The sequence below is a fragment of the Pan troglodytes genome, chromosome 5 (genome assembly GCF_028858775.2).
Source record: "Pan troglodytes isolate AG18354 chromosome 5, NHGRI_mPanTro3-v2.0_pri, whole genome shotgun sequence".
In the NCBI taxonomy this organism is placed as follows: Eukaryota; Metazoa; Chordata; class Mammalia; order Primates; family Hominidae; genus Pan; species Pan troglodytes.
This window is the reverse complement of record NC_072403.2, coordinates 122,394,036-122,416,686: the sequence shown is the minus strand read 5'-3', so window position 1 is coordinate 122,416,686 and position 22,651 is coordinate 122,394,036. Positions and strand designations below refer to the sequence as shown.

The 22,651-nt window shown below is 44.5% G+C and overlaps 1 protein-coding gene and 1 long non-coding RNA gene across 16 annotated transcripts in view; one reads left to right on the top strand and one right to left on the bottom strand.

Moving 5' to 3' along the window:
* The first annotated feature begins 201 nt into the window (after positions 1-201).
* SLC22A16 (solute carrier family 22 member 16) overlaps positions 202-22,651 on the top strand; it is a 73,254-nt gene continuing 50,804 nt past the window's right edge. For 3 of the 15 annotated variants that reach the window (XR_010158142.1, XR_010158141.1, XM_063813356.1), the window contains exon 1: positions 21,461-21,649. Coding sequence is in view for 4 of the 15 variants with exons in the window: in XM_016956148.3 (XP_016811637.1) it covers positions 707-792 (86 nt within the window). In the remaining 11 variants the exon portion in view is untranslated. Of the gene's footprint in view, positions 793-21,059; positions 21,210-21,247; positions 21,650-22,189; positions 22,350-22,651 lie in introns of those variants that run through there. The other 12 variants (XR_010158139.1, XM_016956148.3, XR_010158140.1 and 9 more) reach the window with 10 other exon arrangements.
* Positions 18,311-22,635, bottom strand: LOC104006948 (uncharacterized). Its single transcript, XR_680949.3, has 2 exons — positions 22,057-22,635; positions 18,311-18,438 (listed from the first exon to the last, which is right to left on the bottom strand). It is a non-coding gene; the product is annotated as an uncharacterized LOC104006948 (long non-coding RNA).

Genomic DNA, 22,651 nt, shown 5'->3' with positions numbered 1-22,651 from the left:
TTAAAAGCATCTAAATGTTAATTTGTCCATCTAAAATCCCTTTCCAGGAATGTGCTTTCTCCCCCACTTCCTCTCCCACTCTCTGAAGTGTTGCGCTGCTGTTGATGAGAGATGAGCATATGATGCAGGCCAGCCAGTCAGAGCATTTCACGGCCTGGCTACAGGCCAGCCAATCAGAACCCTTCACAGCCTGGCCACGGGCCAGCCAATGAGAGATTTTCACAGCCTGGCCACAGGCCAGCCAATCCGAGCATTCTACCCTCTGCCGCCCCACCGCCACTCTCAGCTTTCTTTCTTTCTTTCTTTCTTTTTTTTTTGAGATGGAGTCTCGCTCTATCGCCCAGGCTGGAGTGTAGTGGTACTATCTTGGCTCACTGAAACCTCTGCTTCCTGGGTTCAAGCTGGTCTCCTGTCCCAGCCTCCAGAGTAGCTGAGATTACAGGCAAGTGCCACCACGCCTGGTTAATTTTTGTATTTTTAATGGAGACAGGGTTTCGCCATGTTGGTCAGGCTGGCCTCGAACTCCTGACCTCAGGTGATCTTCTTGCCTCAGCGTCTCAAAGTGCTGGGATAACAGGCGTGAGCCACCGCGCCCGGCCCCATCCTTAGCTTTCTGAAATGTGATGTGTAGGTGTGGTGGAGAGGGGGCTTCTCTCTTCTGGGTTTGAAATCTACACAAAGAAGCAGAGAGGAGAAGTGATGGAGAATGAGAGAGAAAAGGAGACCTGATGACACTGTCTCTCTGGACACCATGGCACGTGGGGCTTGTTCCACCTCTGGACTTCTCCCAGAGTGAGTCAAAAATGTCCCTTGTTTTCTTCGGCCTGTTTGAGTTGGGTTTGCTGTTACTTGCAGCTGAAGCCATGAAGAAAGTGTCGGAGGCGAGCGACGACTATCTGGACAGGTGGCGGGGAGATAAAAGAATTTACCAAGACAGGCCGGGTGCGGTGGCTTATGCCTGTAATCCCAGCAGTTTGGGAGGCTGAGGCGGGCGGATCACCCGAGGTCGGGAGTTGGCGACCAGCCTGACCAACGTGGAGAAACCCTGTTTCTTTAAAAATTCAAAATTAGCCAGGCATGGTGGCGCATGCCTGTAATCACAGCTACTCGGGAGGCTGAGGCAGGAGAATCGCTTCAACCCGGGAGGCAGAGGTTGCTCTGAGCCGAGGTTGCGCCATTGCACTCCAGCCTGGACAACAAGAGTGAAACTCCGACTCAAAAAAAAAAAAAAAAAAAAAAAAAAAAATCACCAAGACAGTTGTAGGTAGAAAAAGGCAGATTCATCAGAGAAAGTATGAAAATACCTTTCAAGGAAGCAACAGACAGGCTCAGCAGAAGAGGCGCTGACTGCAAAGAAACAAAGGCTTGCTGGAGGTTTTATAGGTTGGTTCTGAGGCTGCAGAGTGTCTCATTCAGTACTGATTAACGCCAAGGTTGCAGGGAGCTAACTTGCATTTTTTCGTATCAGCTGAAGGTCTGGTGATAGCTCGGTGTAGGAAGATTGCGAGTTATTTGTGCAGGAGGGCTGTGTGTCCTGGAGCATGTAGAAAGGCAGATTTGTAGCTTATCTGCTTCTTTTTGCTTTCCCTTGCTCCCACCAGCCTGACTCCCTTTCCCTAATTAGGACGCCAGAGAGAGCACTTAAGAGGGCCTATGTCATTTGATCCTCATGACCACCATGAGGCAAGACTGCTAGTTCACCATTTTGATGGGGAAGTGACACCTGAGAGATAAGCCAGTGCCCAAGGCCTCACAGTTTTTAAGTGGTAGAGACAGAATTTACAGCCAGGCCTCTGACTCCGAGGCTCCTCTCTTAACGATAAGTTCCAAGGCCTTCCAGGAAAATGTACCCGGTACTTCCTATGTGCCGGGTACTAGGCTAAGTGCCATACACTTGTCTTCTCCTCATCTGCTGCTGTTTCCAGCGTGTTCCACACGCCCCTCAAACAGGCCCTGGGTTTCCCCACATCTGCATCTTTACCTGGAACATGCTCTTTGCCCCACCTCTGCCTGGCAATGTTTACTTATCTTTCCAATCTTGGATCAAATGTTGAGTGTTTCTGGAAGTCTTCAATACCATACTCAGAAGCAAGTACTTCCTCCCTGGAGTCTTAAGGCTTTTGATTTGACCCCCAGGCCAGTCGGCTGCCTTTGAGCGCTGATGGCACAGGAACTTGTAGGCATTTCTTAGGGAGAGTGGGGAACTGACAGTTTGAAGTTACCAGATTTAGGTTCTAGTTATTTTGATGGCATCTCGGCAAAACACCACACTTTTCGATAACAAGAAATGCCACTGTCATGGAATGGGCAGTGGCTTTGGGGTAAGACAGGGCTGGGTTTGAATCTGTCTCTGCAACTCTAGAGCTTGGGTGACATTAAAAAGACTACCCATTCTCTCTGAGTCTCATTTTTCTTATCTGAATATGAGGATGACAGCAGTGTTGATCTTAGAGAGCTGAGAGAAGTAAATGGGATAATGAATGCTAAGGGCTTAGCACAGTGGCTGGTGCCATGTATGTATGTTTTTACATAAAGGATTACATCTTCAACTCATTTTTGCCCCTGCACGCAGAGCAGATGCAGGTAACACACGTACTTATTAAATGAAGGACCAAATCTTATGAATATCCCTCCTTTAAACCTTCTCCTAGTCTTTGATAGCAACTGGCCACTGTAGTTGCTTAAAGAAGCTAAAGAGAATTGGAAGCAGCAGGATGGAAGAGAGGTGGAGGGAAATGGGAGTCAGAAAATAAACGTCCTTTTAAGAAAGGCCATCATAAGAGCAGTGCAGGTGTTCCGGCGAGGCAAGAACCAGGGTTAGCTTTGTTCCTTAGATGACCCACGCTTCATTCCTTACTTTGTCTTTTCTTAGAGGACACGGGGTGAGATGACCAATGACATAGGCTGCATTGTTCCTTTTGGAATTGTGCAGCGTTCCCAGTTCAATCTTCCTCATAAGCGGGCGTGAGGCAGCGGTGCAGTGGTGGTGCTGCCATGGCGGTAACAGCAGCTGCCCAGCAGCTTCCTGACCTCTGAGTTAAAACTCTGGTGGTGTGACCTTGAAACCAGTACTCATGTTATGACCCCTGACTTCTCCTCCAGCTCTTCCAACAATGTTGAAAGCCTATAATTATCTTTCTTATATCCCTCTCTGCTTGAAATACTTAGAGGGGTTTCTGTTTCCACTACTTAGCTCTGATTAATACACATAGCATATAAAAACAAGCATATTAAATACTAGTTTTAAATTGGGCATGGTCACACTCCTATAGTCCCAGCTACTCAGGAGGCTGACGTGGGGGGATTGCTTGAGGCCAGGAGTTTGAGGCTGCAGCAAGCTATGATTGCACTGTTACCGGTGGAAGATATCAGAGTTACTGGTGAATCTGTATGGGTCTGCAGCAACCTCAGTTCTTCCTTTCTCAGAAGAAAGAATTCAACCGAGGAGCATAAGGCAGAAAAAGAAACTGAAGCAAGTTTCAGAGCAGTTTATTTAAAAAGGCTTATTTAAAAAAAAAAAAAGGCTTTAGAACAGGAAAGAAAGGAAAATTCACTAGCACCCAAACAGGCACCTGAAGGTCAAATGCAGTGTTGAACTTTGATCCTAGGACTTTATAGGCTGGCCCCTTTCCCATGATTCTTCTCTCAGAGTGGGCTGCCCGCATGCACAGTGCCCTCCTTATCCTTGGGAGATGAGCATTCACAGTGCTTAGGAAGTTGTACACATGCCCATCTGAGGCTTTCTTCCCTTTTCTGGTGGAGTGCCCTCAGAAGGTCATCCTTTGCCATTTTGTCTCCCTTTTTTTTTTGAGACGGAGTTTCACTCTTGTTGCCCAGGCTGGAGTACGGTGGTGCGCTCTCGGCTCACCATAACCTCCGCCTCCCGGGTTCAAGTGGTTCTCCTGCCTCGACCTCCCAAGTAGCTGTGATTACAGGCTTGCACCACCACGCCCGGCTAATTTTGTATTTTTTTTTTTAGTAGAGATGGGGTTTCTCCATGTTGGTCAGGCTGGTCTTGAACTCCCAACCTCAGGTGATCCGCCCGCCTTGGCCTCCCAAAGTGCTAGGATTACAGGCATGAGTCACCGTGCCTGGCCTCCATTTTATCTCTTAATGCACATGCCCAGGAAGTTGTGTCTCCCTGGTGCCTGCACTCAATTAACACTTCAGTGCAACAGGTGCAGGCCATCAGGACATGGCTTCTCCCTGGTGCAGGCTGCCAATGTATCCCTTTTAGAGAGGCAATGTGATCATTGCCAAAACATCACCTGACATTCCTAGCGGGTGGGGGAAGAGCCCTCTCCAGCCCCATTCATGCTTGTCTAACTACCTGTAACAGCGCTACTTGCACTCCAGCAGCCTGAGGGATAGAGCAAGACTCCATCTCTTTTTAAAAAAGGAATTTTACAATGTGAGTCAATTTATTTAGAAAATTATAGCGATGTGACAGATATGAAGGTGGTCATCAGTCGTGGGATGCTGAAGTGTGGGAAACACTGGTCTTATTTAATAATCATAACCAGGTAGGCACTATTGTTACCTTCAAGAGAAAGAGAGGCTAAATGAATCCCTCAGGATTACATAGCTGTTAGGTAGTGTTTCTGACTCCACAGCTCACTTTCTGAAGCTGGAGAAAGGAGTTGGAACTTTATTTGGTTGTCATCAGAGACCAAACATCAAGTGGCACTGTAACTGCATCCTGAAGAATGAATAGGATTTATCCAGTGAGGTAGGGAGGGATTTCCAGGCTGACAGGCTGACATGGACAAAGGTGTGGTGGTGTGAGTGGGCACCATGCATCATGGGAACTGACGGAGCCCTGCAATTCTAGAGCAGAGGAGTTGTATGGGAACGTGACTGGAGGTGATACCTGAGAGGGGAGCAGGAATCTAGTCCTGGGAGTCCTTCAAAGTTATGATGAGGAGATGACACAATTCTGAAAGCCAAGGAGCCATGGGGGGATATTAGACAGGGTGACCTATTCGCATGGGAATCTTAGAGAGTTACTTCATTCAGTGGAGAGCTGGGGCTTAGGATCTAAGCCGATGAGGAAGAGGTGGGCTGAGGAGCCTGTAGGTGTGTGATGAGAACTGAAACAATTTCCCTCCACACAGCTGGCTTTCTACATTGACATCATTTTACTATTGCGCTGTCTTCATTAACATGACTTTACTATTCCAGGAAACTCCCAGAAAGATATATGTTACAAATACCTTGTGGTTCATTTCAGGAACTTCCCAAACTCATTTAAATGAATATCAAATGGTTAAACTTTTCAGTAGAAAGTGTGAAACAACAGTTTGCTCCCCAGAATCTTTTGAACCCCTTGCCTCAAAATCCCCACCTCACTGTGTCCTCCAATCCTAAACTCATATCAAGATCATTATCAAACCCCAATCCAGCCCCTCCATTGAAATACCTGCCTGGAATCAGACTCCAAAACCTCATCTCCTTTCGTCCTCTGCTTTCTGAACACTATTAAGACTCTGGCAAGTAAGTAGTTTCCCTTACTGCTGTGAGGCTTGGCTTTATCAAGTAGTAGTGAAACTGCCTTTGCAAAAATTATGACAGTGAGAGAAATCTGATATAGCTGGCGTCATCTGGCTTCTAGCCTCACAAGCTAATCCCCTTTGTTAACTGTAAAACAAAGAGAATAACAGCCTCTTCTAATAACAGCCAAAACTAATATTCTCCTTGCCCAGGAACTGAAACAGTCTTTGTAAGACTCCTGAAAGTCCCCAAGATTAGGATTATGGGAGGGGCCTGAATTCTGCTAAAATGTAGGCGTAGTTAAATGATTAACATCTATTGTTCCCTAGCTTGCTTTTCTGTAAGTCCTTACAGCTCAAGAGTAACGTAGCTGGGAGCTGGAGGGCACAAGATTTGTAACTTCCCCAATCCCAATTGCTCCTACAGGTAACATCATTATTGTTAAAACCTAAAATTGATCTTTGAGATATTTTTCAGACTTTTGTATTCTGGCAACCAACTGACTCCACCTGGACCCGTGACTCATACCAAGGAACGTGACACCCACACAGAAACTCCCATCCAGAAACTAACTCAGCATGCGAAGACACTTCGGACACTAACATATTTCATTCCCAATCAATCAGCAGCACCCATTTCTTAGCCCCCTGCCTGCCAAATTATACCTAAAAACCCTAGCCTCAGAGCTTTTGGGGAGATGAATTTGAGAAATGTTTCCTGTCCTTCTGCTCGGTTGGTGATAATTAACATTTTTTTTAAATTTTTTTTTAAAAAAATCACTTGGATCACTTGAGGTCAGGATTTCGAGACCAGCTTGGCCAACCTGGTGAAACCCCATCTCTATTAAAAACACAAAATTAGTCGGGTGTGGTGGTGTGCGCCTGTAATCCCAGTTACTCAGGAGGCTGAGGCAGGAGAATCACTTGAACCTGGGAGGCAGAGGTTGCAGTGCCAAGATCACACCATTGCATTCCAGCCTGGGCAACGGAGCAAGACTCGGTCTCAAGAAAACAAAATAAAACAAAACAAAACAAAAACAAAAACAAAAAACCACGATTGACAAAGAAATTTGTTACCTCTGTGGCACACAATAATTTAACATAACAGTTATTACTGATAATGTATACTAAGTCCTACCAGAATTGTAGGAGTTTCACATAACTTTTGAACACATACCAGTAAGATATTTATACAAATACAGCCCAAAGAAAGTCAAACATTATTTCATATTTGACAATGCTTCCTGTATAATTTTTATGCCAAATAAGCCAAATTATGTTATTTTTGGACTTTAGGAAACCTAATATCTTAAAAGATTAATTAAGTCAGAAAAAGACATAATTTATAATTTTTGTTAAAGAGCAGATCAGTGCTCTAAGAGAAACCTGTTGTGCTTTTATTCCAATATTCAGTTTATTGAAAAACTGAAGATTATTCCTTTAACTTTAGCCAATATGTTCACACACATAATTTCTTTTGCAAGACCAATTTTTCAGAAACCTTCCAAAAAGTCAAAGAAGCAGTTCATTACCTTAAAGCATTTTGCAAACCTAATATATGACCTGCATAATTTAGACCAAATGTCTACATTTTGGAAGATATTTTTATTTTACCAGTAATCTTTAAAACCATTTTTATTTCTCAAAGATTACTCAAGTCATGTGAACTAAAATGCATCACACTTTTTACTTTTCTGACAAAATATTTGCCTACCTAGTTATTATACACCAAAGCTCTCTCATAATGGGAAGTAATTTTTAATACCCCCAAAAGTAAAAAATGTCAGTTAATGCAATGCAAAACAGTACAAAGCCTTAGATTTTGAGAGGAATCTATCCACTTTTAAATTCCTGGGGTTCCATGAGGAAAACAGAGGTTTTTCCCAAAATGGGATCTGTGGCTCCTCCTATGTTTTCCCCAAGGATTTCCAGGCTGTTAGAGCTTGAATAAGCTGACTTAACCACAGTGCTCTTTTAAAAAGTCCTTTTAAATCTCGTATTACCAGACTTTAGCCAGGCCAAACGGCCAAGATTTCTGGCTTTTGAACTTTACCAAAAGCAACCTCACAGGTGAAACCAACAAGTCTTAACTAAAGTTATGGCTTAATCACGAGTGTATGAGGTATTTTCAAAAAGGTGGTAAGCAGTTTTTACAAGATCTAGAATCTCCAGTGGTAGCTAAAAGAAAGGAAGATTCAAGAAGGGAACCAGAAATTGTACATGGAGGGGAAGAGAATCAACAAATGTTAAAGGTCATGCAGAAATCAAACCAGAAAGGGGTCATCTCCTAAGCTGGAATTGAACCCAGGCCATCATTGTAAAATGGCGGAGACCAAGAGACAGTATCGCCACATGGTTACAAGGTCAAGCTCCCAAGGACATGAAACAAGATGACAGGGAAACTTTATCCAGTTTTTTTGGTTTCAGAGACCTGCAGCAAAATTTGTAACTGCCCAGTTTGCTGGACCATCTTGAACAGTGGGTTTACAGGGGTCCTAGGCTTGCATTCTATCCTACGGTACCCATCTTTATGACAGAACAATACAGAAAGACACACAAAGCACACCAGATTTGCTACAGCATAAGATTACCCTCACAAATCCTTTTTCTCATTAATTAAAACTTTACAGAAGATAAACAGAGATTTTTACCATTCATTCAATCAGTTTGCACAGCAAGAGAGAGAGGCCAGAAGTCTGACTGGTAAGAAATTCTTACCCTTTTGCCAGCATGCCAGGCTTCTGGGTTCCCTTTGCCTGAGTGGCCCTAGTGACCTGGCTTGCTGCACCATAGCCCTGGGGGCCAACCCTCAACACAAAGGAAAATTATCTTTTTCCATTCTGGCTGGAGCAAAATACGTGTGACAAAACACAGACATCAGCCACTCTGCTTAGCACCCAATATCAAACTGGCAAAGCTCAAACTTGCCCCGGGTTGGCCCCGTAATTGTTAATCCAATCTCCAACCAGGAGTTTCAATTTGTGGTCTCTGGGCAAGATGGTAGCCCTGGGTAATAGAAAAGATAAGAAGGAGAAAGGAGAGAAAAGGAATGAAGCGTAGTCTGCAGTAGGGTGGGGAAGGTGAAGAGCTCAGAGAGGCCAGAGAAAAACCCACCCATCCCAGCGATGCTGAATCAAAAGTTCAGGTGGCTTCTTGTCAGTCACGAAGGGATCTCTTCCAGCAGTTTCACCAGCTCTCAAGTTTCCTCCTTTAGGGAGGAAAAAGCTCCCCATGTCCCATGATCCTGTACATGACTAATTCTGTCACCCACAGCCATCAGCAAAGAGTGCAAGGCAGACTTATCCAAAGAAATAGCAGTTAACATCCTGTAATGCCAAACCTGTTCTTAGCTGAGAGAGACTTTACCAAGACAGGCCTCCAACCCCCTAAATTTTAGGAAGGACTCTAATCTTCCTAAGTTGGGCCGTGAACCCAGGTTTGGTCAAGCATCCTTGCCTTTTCTTAAGAGGGGTCTTTAACCCTCTCTGTCTTAGGAGAGACTCTAACTCCCCTAAGTTGGGCCCCTAACCCAATCCCATCCTTGACCCGGGTACTCCACCATGTACCCAAAATCAGTCAGTCAGTGCTAGTCTATTTCCTTGGAGTCGAGGGTCTCCTCAATGTAGTCTCTTCATGGCTCTCCAGAAAGATGTTACTGGAAAGGGGTCCTGATCCAGACCCCAAGAGGGGGTTATTGGATCTTGTGCAAGAAAGAATTCAGGGTGAGTCTATAAAGGGAAAATAAGTACATAAAGAAAGTAAAGGAATAAAAGAATGGCTACTCCATTGGCAGAGCAGCCCCAAGGGCTGCTGGTTACCCTTTTTAATGGTTATTTCTAAAATATACACCAAACAAGGGGTGGATTATTCCTGCCTCCCCTTTTTAGACCACATAGGGTAACTTCCTGACATAGTCATAGCATTTGTAAACTGTCATGGCGCTGGTGGGAGTGTAGCAGTGAGGACAACCAGAGATCACGCTCATGGCCATCTTGGTTTCAGTGGGTTTTAGCTCGCTTCTTTATTGCAATCTGTTTTATCAGCAAGGTCTTTATGAACTGTATCTTGTGCCAACCTCCTATCTCATCCTGTAAATTAGAATGGCTAACCAGCTGGGAATGCAGCTCAGCAGGTCTCAGCCTTATTTTGCCCTGCTCCTATTCAAAATGGAGGTGCTCTGGTTCAAACACCTCTGACAATTTTGTTTATTTTTTGTAGAGATGAGGTCTCATATGCTGCCCAGGCTGGTCTCAAACTCCCAGGCTCAAGTGATCCTCCTGCCTTGGTCTCCCGAAGTGCTGAGATTACAGGTGTGAGCCACTATGCCCAGCTAATTAAACTGTTTATTTGCTGCAATACCTGATGTTCTTAGTGCATTAGCTTTTCTGGACAGTGGGCAAGACGAACCCATTAGGTTGTTACAGTTTGGGTGGTATTTTCTGGGATCTGGACCTGGAGAATCTGCTCAATCAGAAGAGGGAGCCAGCCATGGTGGCACGAGCACCTGTAGTCCCAGCTACTTAGAAGACTGAGGCAGGAGGATCACTTGAGCCCACGAGTTTGAGTCCAGCCTGGGCAACATAGTGAGACCCTGTCTCTAATTTTACGAAAAGAGAGAGAGAGGAAAGAGGGGAAGAAGAGCCAGGGATAAGAAATGCAGAGGACGGCTGGGTGTGGTGGGTCACGCCTGTAATCCCAGCACTTTGGAAGGCTGAGGTGGGCAGATCACGAGGTCAGGAGTTCAGGACCAGCCTGGCCAGCGTGATTAAATCCCGTCTCTACTAAAGATACAAAAAAAATTAGCTGGGTGTGGTGGTATGTGCCTGTAATCCCAGCTACTTGGGAGGCTGAGGCAGGAGAATTGCTTGAACCCAGGAGGCAGAGGTTGCAGTGAGCCAAGATTGTGCCATTGCACTCCAGCCTGGGTGACAGGGTGAGACTCCATCTCAAAAAAAAAAAAGAAAGAAAAGAAAAGAAAAAAAGAAATGCAGGGGACATCAACATTCAAAGGCAGTGGGGGAGCCAAGGTAATTTTTCGACAGAGAATCCAGTATTAGCCTAAATTCCATCTAGATTCACAGGCCCTGGAAAGCAGGACTTTGAGAAATGGAGAGGAGGTAATTTGGAACCAGGAGCCATCAGATGGGTAGAACACAGTGAGTGCTAGGTACAGGTGAGGGTGGCAATTAGAAACCAGCCCCAGCCTGATGCATGGTGGGACAGAGGTGATGGGGTGTCTGGAATTGGAGAGAAGTGTGGGAAGTGAAGTGAGAGGGTGCTGAGACAAACTTGACTCTGGAATTTCCCCAGGCAGGCTCTGACTGGGCTCTCCTGAGGAAGGAGTTCGGCTTGGTAGCTGGAGCAGGTTCCCTGGGCCAAGGGGAGGACAGGGTGGGGCAGACCCTATGAGAATGGCTGCAAGACTCTTACTGCAATAACTCAGTGAGCTGCCATCCTCCCCCTCCCCCACCACACAAACTCCCCTTCCCACTTTGTTGATGATTTCTTAGCTCTGGATGCTTCCGGTCCATTTATAGCTAACCTTATAATCGGATGCATACTTGTCATTTTATAAGTATAGCTCTGGGTCACTCTTTGCCCATCAATTAACTCAATTGTGGTGTTTGTTGTCTGTCCTCTTTCTACTTTCTGGATACCTTGTGTGGACCTAGATGTGGTTCCAGGGACACTTTGAATAGAAAGGCCAGGCTGAGATGAGGGTTGGGCCTGGAGGCCCCTTGGACCACTGGACATCAGAACATTTACTCACGTGCCAGGGACTCTAAGTCACCCAACTGAACAACTACACCTTCTAGATTTAGAAGAATGCACATACATAGTTTCCTCTCAGGCCCCTGCTTTCTCCCCTCCCTCTCTTCCCACCTCCCTTCCACTTACTGGCAGAAATATATCCACCCTGTATTGTGTTAAGATGACTTTATTGTATTTCTAAAGGGCAAGTGTGTTGTTGGTAGGCTCCCTTTTAGGAAGCCAAAAGGCTTGCCTGAGTGTTGGGTGGGGTTAGAGCCAGGACCCCAGTCTTCCTCCATTCATGTGTGGAGAAACTGCTTTTAGGAAATTGCTTACATTTTGTTTTATTATTCCCTATGCTTGGACTATGTCCATTCATTCATTTATTCAACATGTATTTATTGAGCACCTAGTATATGTCAAAATGCTTGCTCTCGTGGAGCTCGTATTTGAGAGTAATGATATCAGAATGCACATATTATATATGTATTATATATGAATGTATTACATATATATATATAATTAGGTTGAAGAAAAACAAAACAAGGTAGCATGGTAAGGGGCTAGAAAGTGATGAGGACTGATATTTTAGGAGGAGCAGAGAACGGTGACCTGACTGAAGTGAGGAAATGAGCCATGTGGCTCTCCAGGACCAGAAGTTTCAGGCAGAGGAATAGCACGTGTAAAATCCAGAGACTAGGGAGGCAGGTGTTTACTGTGTTTGCTGTCTTTGAGGATGAGCAAGGATGCCAGTGTGGCTGGAGAGGAGCAGGAGTTGAGAAAGAGTGGTAGGGAGGTGGGTCAAAGAAGCAGCCAGAGCTGCGGCCGGACTTTGCATTTTGTTCTGAGCATGATAGGAAGCAGCTGAGCAAGGGAGGGACTTGATCTGGATTCTATTTCTGATGAGCCCCTTCCTGCTATGTGGGGTGAGGGAGGAAGCAAGGAGAGCAGCTGGGAGAGACAGAGTATAACAGAATCGGGGTCTATTTTAAAGGAAGAGCAACCAGAATTTTCTAATGGAAAAGGATATGGAGTGTGAAAGCAAAAGAGGAGTAGTAAAAGACACCAAGGGTTTTGGCCTGAGCAACTCAGGGACAGGGGTGTCATTTACCGAGATGGGAAGTGCTGGAGAGGAACAGGAGTGAGGGTGGCCACGGTGAAATGTGGCTTTGGGATGTGTGGTGGAGATGTGGAGAAGGTGGAGGTGTTAACAAGTCTAGAGTGCTGGGATGAGGTCATGTTGGACATGTAACTCTGGGGATTATCAATGTATGTTTTGAAAGCCATTAAGATTGTCTGTAAAGAACCAGATGGTAAGTGTTTTAGGATTGTCCCAACCACTCAACTCTGCCATTATAATATGAAAGCAGCCACAGACGATATGTGAATGAATGATCATGACCATGTTCCAATAAAACTTTATTTTAGAAAGCAGATAGTGGGTCAGATTTTGGCCCATAGGCTATAGTTTGCCAAATCTTAGACAAGGTGGTATTACCTAGGTAGACTGTAAAAAGAAAAGAGAAGAACTCAGAGCCTTGGGGCACCCAACACTTAGAAACTGGGAAGAGAGGGATCTAAGAGAATGAGATATAGCAAGCAGCAAAGGAACAGGCAAATTAAGAGATTGGGGTGGCATGGGAGATGGAAGATGTTTCAAGAAGGACAAACCAATATTATGGTGCCAATAAACGTTGTGAAATACACTGAAATGGACAAAAAAATTGAGTGTTCTGTCTAGTATACCCTTCAGGGTTATATTTATTTTTCATTGCTTTCGAGCTATTTTACAACTTTTTAAGTTGTAGAAAACTGACAATAATGCAAATGATTCTTGTCTATGAAAACAAATTATGTCCAGTTCAATGCAATTAATTGCACTGATGGAATTGGTAGAATGCAATTGCCCTGTGAATAAACCAGTTTTGCATCTATAATCATGTGATGCTTAACCACAAGGATATGTTCTAAGAAATGCGGTATTGTTCGGCAATTTTGTCGTTGTGCAAACATCATACAGTGTGCTTACGCAAACCTAGATGATATAGCCCACTACACACCAGGCTGTAGGGTAGAGCCTATTGCTTCGAGGCTACAAACCTGAATAGCATGTTACTGAACTGAATACTGTAGGCAATTGGAACACAGTGGTGAATATTTCTGCATCTAAACATATCTAAATATTAAAAAGGCACAGTAGAAATACAGTAAAAAAGATTTGAAATGCTACATGTATGTAGTGCACTTACTATGAATGGAGCTTACAGGACTGGAAGCTGCCCTGGGGGAGCCAGTGAGTGAGAGATAGTAAATGTGAAGGCTTAGGACATTATTGTACCTGATGGTAGATTTTATAAACACTGTACACCTAGGCTACACTAATATATTTAACGTGTTTTTCTTTCTTCAATAATAAATTAACCTTAGATTACCGTAACATTTTTATCCTATGAACTTTTAAATTTTAACAATCTTGTTGACTCTTTTCTAATAATATTTAGCTTAATACACAAACACATTGTACAGCTGTACAAAAATATTTTTTCTTTATATCCTTATTCTATAAACTTTTTTAATTAATTTTTTTGGTTTTTTTTTACTTTTTAAACTTTTTTGTTAAAAATGAAGACAGAAACACATACATTAGCCTAGGCCACACAGGGTAAGGATTATCAATATCACTGCCTTCCACCTCTACTCCTTGTCCCACTGGAATGTCTTCAAGGGCAATAATATCCTTGGGGCTGTCATCTCCTATGACAACAATGCCATCTTCTGGAGCACCTCCTGAAGGACTTGTCTTAGGCTGTTTTATAGCTAACTTTTTTTTTTCTTTTGAGACGGAGTTTCACTTTTGTTGCCCAGGCTGGAGTGCAATGCGTGATCTTGGCTCACCGCAACCTCTGCCTCCCGGGTTCAAGTGATTCTCCTGCCTCAGCCTCCCGGGTAGCTGGGATTACAGGCACCCGCCACCACACCTGGCTAATTTTGTATTTTTTGCAGAGACGGGGTTTCTCCATGTTGGACAGGCTGGACTCAAACTCCCAACCTCAGGTGATCTGCCTGCCTCAGCCTCCCAAAGTGTTGGGATTACAGGCATGAGCCACCAAGCCCGGCCTACAGCTAACTTTTTTTATAAGTACGATGAGTACACTCTAAAATAATGATGAATGTACAGTATAGTAAATACGTAAACTAGTAATACAGTTGCTTATGATCATTATCAAGTCCTATGCACTGTACATAATTGTATGTGCTATGCGTTTATACAACTGGCAGTACGGTGGATTTGTTTACACCAGCATCACCACAAATACATTGCGTAATGCATTACGCTATGATGTTAGGACAGCTATGATATTACAAGGCAACAGGAATTTTTCAGCTCCATTATACCCTATGGGAATACCAACATATATGGGGTCCATTGTTGACCAAAATGTTGTTTTGCAATGCGCGACTGTATTTGTAAATTTAGAATAGCATTCCTTATTGCTTTTGTATGTGAGTTTCATTAACTTCTTTAAACTGGTTGTAACATCTTACCGGTTCCCTTATTAGTGAGTAAAATAAAATCATTTACATGTATTCATTTTATATGTGTATGTGAGCCATGATTTCACTTTTTGAAATAATTATTATTTGACAGTGGAGATTGAGTAAAATAAATATTAAGAATTAACAAAATTGGCAACATACAGATCATGGTGACTTTGATAAGAACTATTTTGGAGTAGGAAGGGTGAAAGACTGATTGGAGCAAATTGTATAAAGCTATAATAATAAAGACACATGGGCACAGGGGTAAATAAATAGACCAATGGAACAGAGTTAGAGATCCCAGAATAAACCCACACATAAATAGAAACTTTGTAGACGGCAGAGATGGTAATGCAGGAAAAGGATGGAGTAGTCAATAAATGGGGCTGGTACAATTTGTCATCTATATGAGGAAAAACCAAAACTGGATCTCTACCTCAAACAAATCAGTCTGTTCCAGTGGATTTAAGACGATATGGTTTGGATCTGTGTCCTTGCCCAAATCTCACGTCGAATTGTAATCCCCAATGTTGGAGGTGAGGGCTGGTGGGAGATGACTGAACATGGAGGGGGATTTCTCATGAATAGTTTAGCACCAACCTCTTGGTGTTGTTCTCCATGATAGTGAGTGAGTTACTGTGAGATCTGGGCATGCAAAAGTGTGTAGCACCTCTTTACCTCTCTTGCTTCACTCTGGCCATGTGACGTGCCTGCTCGCCCTTTGCCCTCTGCTATGATTATAAGTTTCCTGAGGCCTCCCCAGAAGCTGAGCAGATGCCAGCACCATGCTTCCTGTACAGCCTACAGAATAGTGAGCCAATTACAATTCTTTTCTTTGTAAATTACGCCATCTCAGGTGTTTCTTTATAGCAACGTGAAAAGGGACTAATACAGACTTTTAGAAGAAAATAGAAGGGAATATTTTTGTGGCCTCATGGTAATGAAAAAAATTTAAAATAAGACACAAAATCACAAACCTTAAAGGAAAACATTTATGAATTTGACACCATTAAAATTTTAAAAACTTTTGATTATCAAAAGACACATTAAAGAGATTGAAAACACAATTACTCATAACACTTAACTGACAAAAGATAGGTATCCAGATTCTGCAAAGAACACTTACAAATCAATATAAATAAAAATAACTTAATAGAAAAATGTGCAAAAAATATGAATAAACAATTATCAGAAGAGAAAACTCAAACGATCAATGAACATATGAAAAGATGTAAAACCTCACTACTAATTAGGGAAATGCAAATTAAAACCCCAATATAATACTATTTTACATCTCTTTAATGGACTAATCTTTAAGAGTGTGATGATCCAAGTATTGGCAAAGATGTGGGGACATTAGAACTTTTATACTCTCTTGAGTGGAAGGTAAATTGTTATAATCACTTTAGAAAGCAATTTGGCAATATTTAATATTTTAAGCTTTTCTAAGCAGTTTTCCAGGGGTTGTTGTGTTATAGGGTATACATATAACACAGCAACTCCTGGAGATATACCTTAGAAAAACTCACAAATATGTACAGAGGGACAGTTTATAGCAATGTTGCTGTAGTAAGATTTTGGCTATAACCTGCCTGTCCATCAATAAGAAAATGGTTAAGTAAATTGTGGTTTATTGAGACAATGGAATACTATGTAGCAATGAAAAAGAATGGATTAGAGCTGCATGTATCAATATGGATGAATTTCACAAACAGATGTTCAAGGGAAAGAGCAAGTTGCACAATACATATTCATACCTAGTTTTCAGTGTACAGATCTTGCATATTTTTGTCAGATTTATCCCTAAGTATATTTTTAGTGTTATTGAAAATGGTATTTTAGGCTGGGCCTGGTGGCTCATGCCTGTAATCCCAGCATGGCTTTGGGAGGCTGAGATAGGAGGATTGCTTGAGCCTAGGAGTTCAAGATCAGCCTAGGCAACATAGTGAGACCTCCACTTTACAAAAGAAATAAAAATAGCCAAGCATAGTGGATCATGCCTGTAATCCTATCATTTAGGGAAGCAAAGGTGGGGTATAGCTTAAGCCCAGGAGTTTGAGACCTGCCTGGGCAATATAGCGAGACCGTGTTCTCTACAAAAGAGGGGAAAAAAGAAAAAATAAATAAAAATTTACAAAATTAGCTGGGCATGGTGGTGCATGCCTGAAGTCACAAATACTCAGGAGGCTGAGGTGGGAGGATCACTTGAGCCCAGGAGGTTGAGGCTGCAGTGGACTATGATCATTCTACTGCAGTCCGGCCTGGACAACACAGTAAGACCCTATATCAAAAAAAAAAAAAAAAGAAGAAAACAGTATTTAAAAAATTCCAATTTCTAATTGTTCCTTACTAGTATATAGAAATACAGTAGACTGTTGTATATTAATCTTATATCCTGTAACTTTGCTAAAATCACTTATTCTAGTAGCTATTAAAAATAGATTCCATCAGATTTTCTCTATATTTGACCATGTCATCTGTGAATAAACACAGTTTTATTTCTTCCTTTTCAATCTGAATGCCTTTTTTTCCACCTAATGCTCTGGTTAGAACCCCCCATACAAAGCTGAATAGAAGCAGTGAGAACAGACATCTTTATCTAGTTCCCAATCTTAGGGAGAAAACATACAGTCTTTCACATGAAGTATACTGTTAGCTATGGGTTGTTTTTTGGAGATGCCCTTTATGAGATGGATGTAATTCCCTTCTATTCTTAGTTTGTTCAGTGTTTTTATTATGAAAAGGTGTTGGCTTCTCCCAAATGTGTTTTTTGCATTGACTGGGATAATCATGTTTTTTCATATGGTCTGTTAGTATGGTAAATTATATTGCTTGATTTTCAGATGTTAAATCACTCTTGCATTCTTGTGATAAATCTCATGTGCTCATGATGTACTTGTCCTTTTAAATATAAAGAGACATCCAATTTGCTAAAGTTTTGTTGAGAATTATTGCATCTATGTTCATATAGGTATATTGGTGTATAGTTTTCTTGCCTTGTAAGGTCTTTGCCTGGTTTTGATATCAGAGTAATGCTGGACCATTCAGTGATTTGGGACGTATTCACTCATCTTCAACTTCCTTGAACAGTTTGTGCAGAATCAATATTATTTCTACCTTAAATGTCTGAATCTGGGGCTTTCTTTCTTTTCTTTTTCTTTTTTCCTTTTTTTGAGGCAGGGTCTCACTGTGTCACCCAGGCTGGAGTGCAGTGGCCCAGTCACGGCTCACTGCAGCCTCGACCTTCCAGGCTCAAGTAATCCTCCCACCTCAGCCTCCCAAGTAGCTAGGATAACAGGCGTGCACCATGATGCCTGGCCAAATGTTTTGCATTTTTTATAGAGATGAGGTTTCACCATGTTGCCCAGGCTGGTCTCAAACTCCTTGGCTCAGGCGATCCTCCTGCCTCAGCCTCCTAAAGTGTTAGGACTACAGGTGTGACTCACTGCACGTGGCCAACCCTGGGGTTTTCTTTGTGGAAACATGTGTTAGTCTATTTGCATTGCTATAAAGGAATACCTGAGACTGGATAATTTATAAAGAAAGGAGATTTATTTGGCTCATGGTTCTGCAGGCTGTACATGAAGCATAGTGCCAGCATCTGCTTCTGTTGAGGGCCTCAGGAAGCTTCCAGTCATGGCAGAAGATGAAGTGGTCCCTGAATCACATGGTGAGAGAAGGAACAAGAGAGAAGGAGGAGGAAGTTCCAGACTCTTTCAAACAACCAGATATTGTGTGAACTCATAACTGAGAATTCACTCATTACTGGGGAGGATGGCACCAAGACATTCATGAAGGATCCATGATCCAAACCCCTCCCACCAGGCCCCACCTCCAACATTGGGGACTACATTTCAACACGAGATTTGGAGAGGACAAACATCCAAACTATATCAGAAGGTTTTTAATTGCATATTCAATTTCTTTAATAGATGTAGGCCTATTTTGGTTATCTATTTCTTCTTGAGTGTTGTTAGATTGTATTTTTCAGTAATTCATCCATTTTATCCATATTGTGACATTTCTATCTGGTGTAATAAGAATAGTGTTCATATCAAAGTTCAATTTCTCCATATCTTTTCCAGGTAACTCTCCCTTTGGTGCTTTGAAGCAATATGGCGTCTTGACTGGCTGCCATGGCCCCCACCTTTCCTCCTAGGCTCAGCCCTTGACATAACTACTCCTCACTACCCTCTCATCTTCCCCCCACCTGGTATCCCTCCAGCATTCCTCACCTGAAGAACTTAGGCTTTCTTAAGTCTCTTTAGTTAGCAGGAAACTATCTAATTTAAAAACCCTCTCCAAGTTGTTTATTACTTAAGGGATTAGTCCTTCCAAGAGTATTTATGTTTCAGAAGAGAATGTCTAGATAGGATTGTGCATAACAAAAATAAGTCAATTTTTAATGGTGTTATTGTAGGCTCTGTGACAAGTAGGGGAGGGAAGCACTTTGGGAAATGGACTCTCCTCTCTTTCAAATATTATTCAAGTACAAGTTTGCTCCTGTTACTCTTCTGCTTTAAGACTGTCTACAGGGAGTTCTCTTTGTCCTTTGGTCAAAGTAAAATGTTCAACACAGCCTTGCAAGATCCTGCCGCTTCTCGGAGCCATCAGACCCACTCTTGATGCTCTGCTCTGGTAGAGCTCTGTCCTGGCCCTCAAACTGTTGGACTTCTCTGAGGAAGGGATATGTGTGCTCAGATTTTAAGGATGAGGTGGAGAAGTTCAGAGAGAGGGCATTTGCTATGGAACTGAGGCTACCAAAGTGACGAAGAGAATGCATCCCTGTTCTCTAGGAACTCAAGGTTTAGTGGCCTTATAGAGTGGAATAGCACGCCAACAGTGGGGCCAGTGACTGCCAGGCTGACTAGAGTAGGCAACTCTCACTGTGGATATAGTCGGAAACTGGCTTTTCTGCTTCAGTGCTGTGGACCAGCCATTGTCCTTTCTTCCCTAAAGTTCATTCACCTGATACCTTCCAGAAGGAAGGTCACCCCCTGCCTGGGTTGGCTATGGGCCAAACCCCTGCCCACTCCAAAGTGTGGCTTGGAATGCCGTGGTCTGCTTATTAAAAATCAGATTTCGGGAGGCCAAGGCGGTCGGATCACGACGTCAGGAGATCGAAACCATCCTGGCTAACACGGTGAAACCCCGTCTCTACTAAAAATACAAAATATTAGCCGGACGTGGTGGCGGGCACCTCCCAGCTACTTGGGAGGCTGAGGCAGGAGAATGGTTTGAACCCGGGAGGTGGAGCTTGCAGTGAGCCAAGATTGCACCACTGCACTCCAACCTGGGCGACAGAGCGAGACTCCGTCTCAAAAAAAAAAAAAAAAAAAAAAATCAGATTCCTGTTCCCCAGGCATCCTGAATCATCAGGGATGGAGTCTCAAAATAAATGTACATTTATTTATTTTTTATTTTTGTATAGACGAGGTGTCGCTATATGTTGCCCAGGCTGGTCTCAAACTCCTTGGCTCCAGCAATCCTCCTGCCTCGGCCTCCCAAAGCACTGGGATTATAGGCCTGAGCCACCACGCCGGCCTAATTGTACTTTTATTTTTTTTTGAGACGGAGTTTCACTCTTGTTCCTCAGGCTGGAGTGCAATGGCACGATCTTGGCTCACCGCAACCTCCGCCTCCAGGGTTCAAGCGATTCTTCTGCCTCAGCCTCCCGAGTAGCTGGGATTACAGGCATGTGCCACCACGCCCGGCTAATTTTGTATTTTTAGTGGAGACGGGGTTTCTCCATGTTGGTCAGGCTAGTCTTGAACTCCCGACCTCAGGTGATCCGCCCGCGTCGGCCTCCCAAAGTGCTGGGATTACAGGCGTGAGCAAGTGCGCCCAGCCTTAAATGTACCTTTTAAACCAAGTTCTGCAGTAGATTCTTAGGCATTAAAGTTTGAGAGCCATGTTTCTGAGGGGCGTCATGCTGAAGGCTATATATTCTTGCGGCCCCCGGACCGAGCCTAGCCCTTGCATTCCCACCCTGGGCTCTCTCTCAGCAACAACTTTTCCCAGGCGTCGGAGCTTCCCTCGAGCGTGGCGACCCCGCAGACATGGTGCCAAGAGCCAGGGTGGGCGGCGGGGCGGGTGGGAGAGCGGCGGGGCTGGGGGCGAGGGCACCATGCGACCGCGGGCGCCGGGACCACAGCGCGCCGGGGAGGAGGCCGAGGCGGCAGGAAAAAAGCCGAAGATACTTGTGGGGACCGAGGGGCCAAGCGACGGAGGGAGGAACAGAGTACAGCCTCGCGCTGGTCCCGAGCACTGGGACGCGCGGGGAGAGCAGGAGGCCGAGCGGGGACGTTCGGGGCGGGGCGCGCTACCCGCAGCCCCTGGAGCTCGGCTAACTCGGCGCCCAGTGCACGGCCGCACCATGGGGTCCCGCCACTTCGAGGGGATTTATGACCACGTGGGGCACTTCGGCAGGTATGGGGGAGGGGGGTGGGGCGCGCCACGCGGGAGGCGGCGCCGAGGTGTCTGTTTCTTTCAGTTGCGGCGGGGTTCTCGCGCGGCGCTCGCGATCCGAAAACATCTCCACTCCCTCCTTACCCCGCGCAGTCGGGACACAGGCGTCCAGACGCCGGGCCCGAGCTGGGCTTCTCCTCTAGGCCTCTGGCAGCGGGACCTGGCATGGTGAGCAGAGGCGCTGGGCTCGCTCGGAGTGCGCCTGTTGCCGGGCAGGAGGGACCTGGCGCGTGCTCTCCGCGGCAGCAGATGCTGGAGGCCCCCCCTCGAGGGGCCAGATCTCACTCGTAGGGGGTGCCTGTGCCTGGCCGCCCGTTTCTCTAATCCGCCGCCACTTCCCTAGACGGCTGCTGCCCAGTTCTGCCCCGCGCCTCCGTAGGGCTTCCCTCTGTGCCTGGCAGGTATTCCTCAGGGACAACCGTTAGTCAGAGTTGGTTGCCGTTTATTAAAACCTAATACGTGCCAGGTACACTGTACCTGGCGCTTACACATAGTTCTTCATTTGATGTTCACCGGGACCCTGCAAAGGAGGTGTTCAAATCCTTATTTTTGTGATTGGGAAACAAGCTGGCGGGGTCAAGGACTCATAGCCAACGCATGGTGGAACCACGTTTAACCTCCGTACACCCTCTTTTCATTTGTCAAATTGATTTAAAAAATTTAAATTATTCATTCGTTGGTTCACTCATGGACAGAGCTCCTCTATCTGACTCAGAGTGTTTTGAGAGGGGAGGTAGCCGGGTGAGGGGCCATGCAGCGTTATGGCCGGAGATTTGGAGCTGCGTCTCAATCCTGGCCTGCTACTTACCTCTGATATGATTCTGGAGATACTTTGTGTGTCAGTTTCCTATCCAGAAAACGGGAATCAGGCTTAGCAAAGAGGTGATGTGGTGCTGTTCTTCAAGGTGGAAGGTTGCATGCGTTTTGGTTTTGATTCCCAGTGTCTGCAAAAAGGAGCTGTTAGGACAGAGGAAACGGGCAGGAAGCCCCAGCTGTTCCCTGCTTCCTCTGCTTGCATCATTGAACGCTGCCTTGTGCCTGGCTCGGTCATAAGCCGTTGGTACATGTTACTTCCTCTAATCTTCACTACAGCCTTATAAGGTTGGTAGTATCACCCTCTTTTCACAGATGAGAAAACCAAGGTTTCTGCCTAAGCACAAATATAATACTAGCAGGGCAGAATTGGATGCCGTTGGATGCCCATCACCTCCACAGCTCACACTCTCAACCATGATGCACTCCTGAGCACGGTTAGGTGACGGCTCCTCGGCTGGGCCAAGCTCTTTATGTATGATCTCATTTCATCCTTCTGGAAGCAGAATAGCACAGAGGTTAAAAGATCAGTTTTAAGGCTGGATGTCTAAGTTCCCACTCTGGCGCTACCACACATTAACTATACGGTC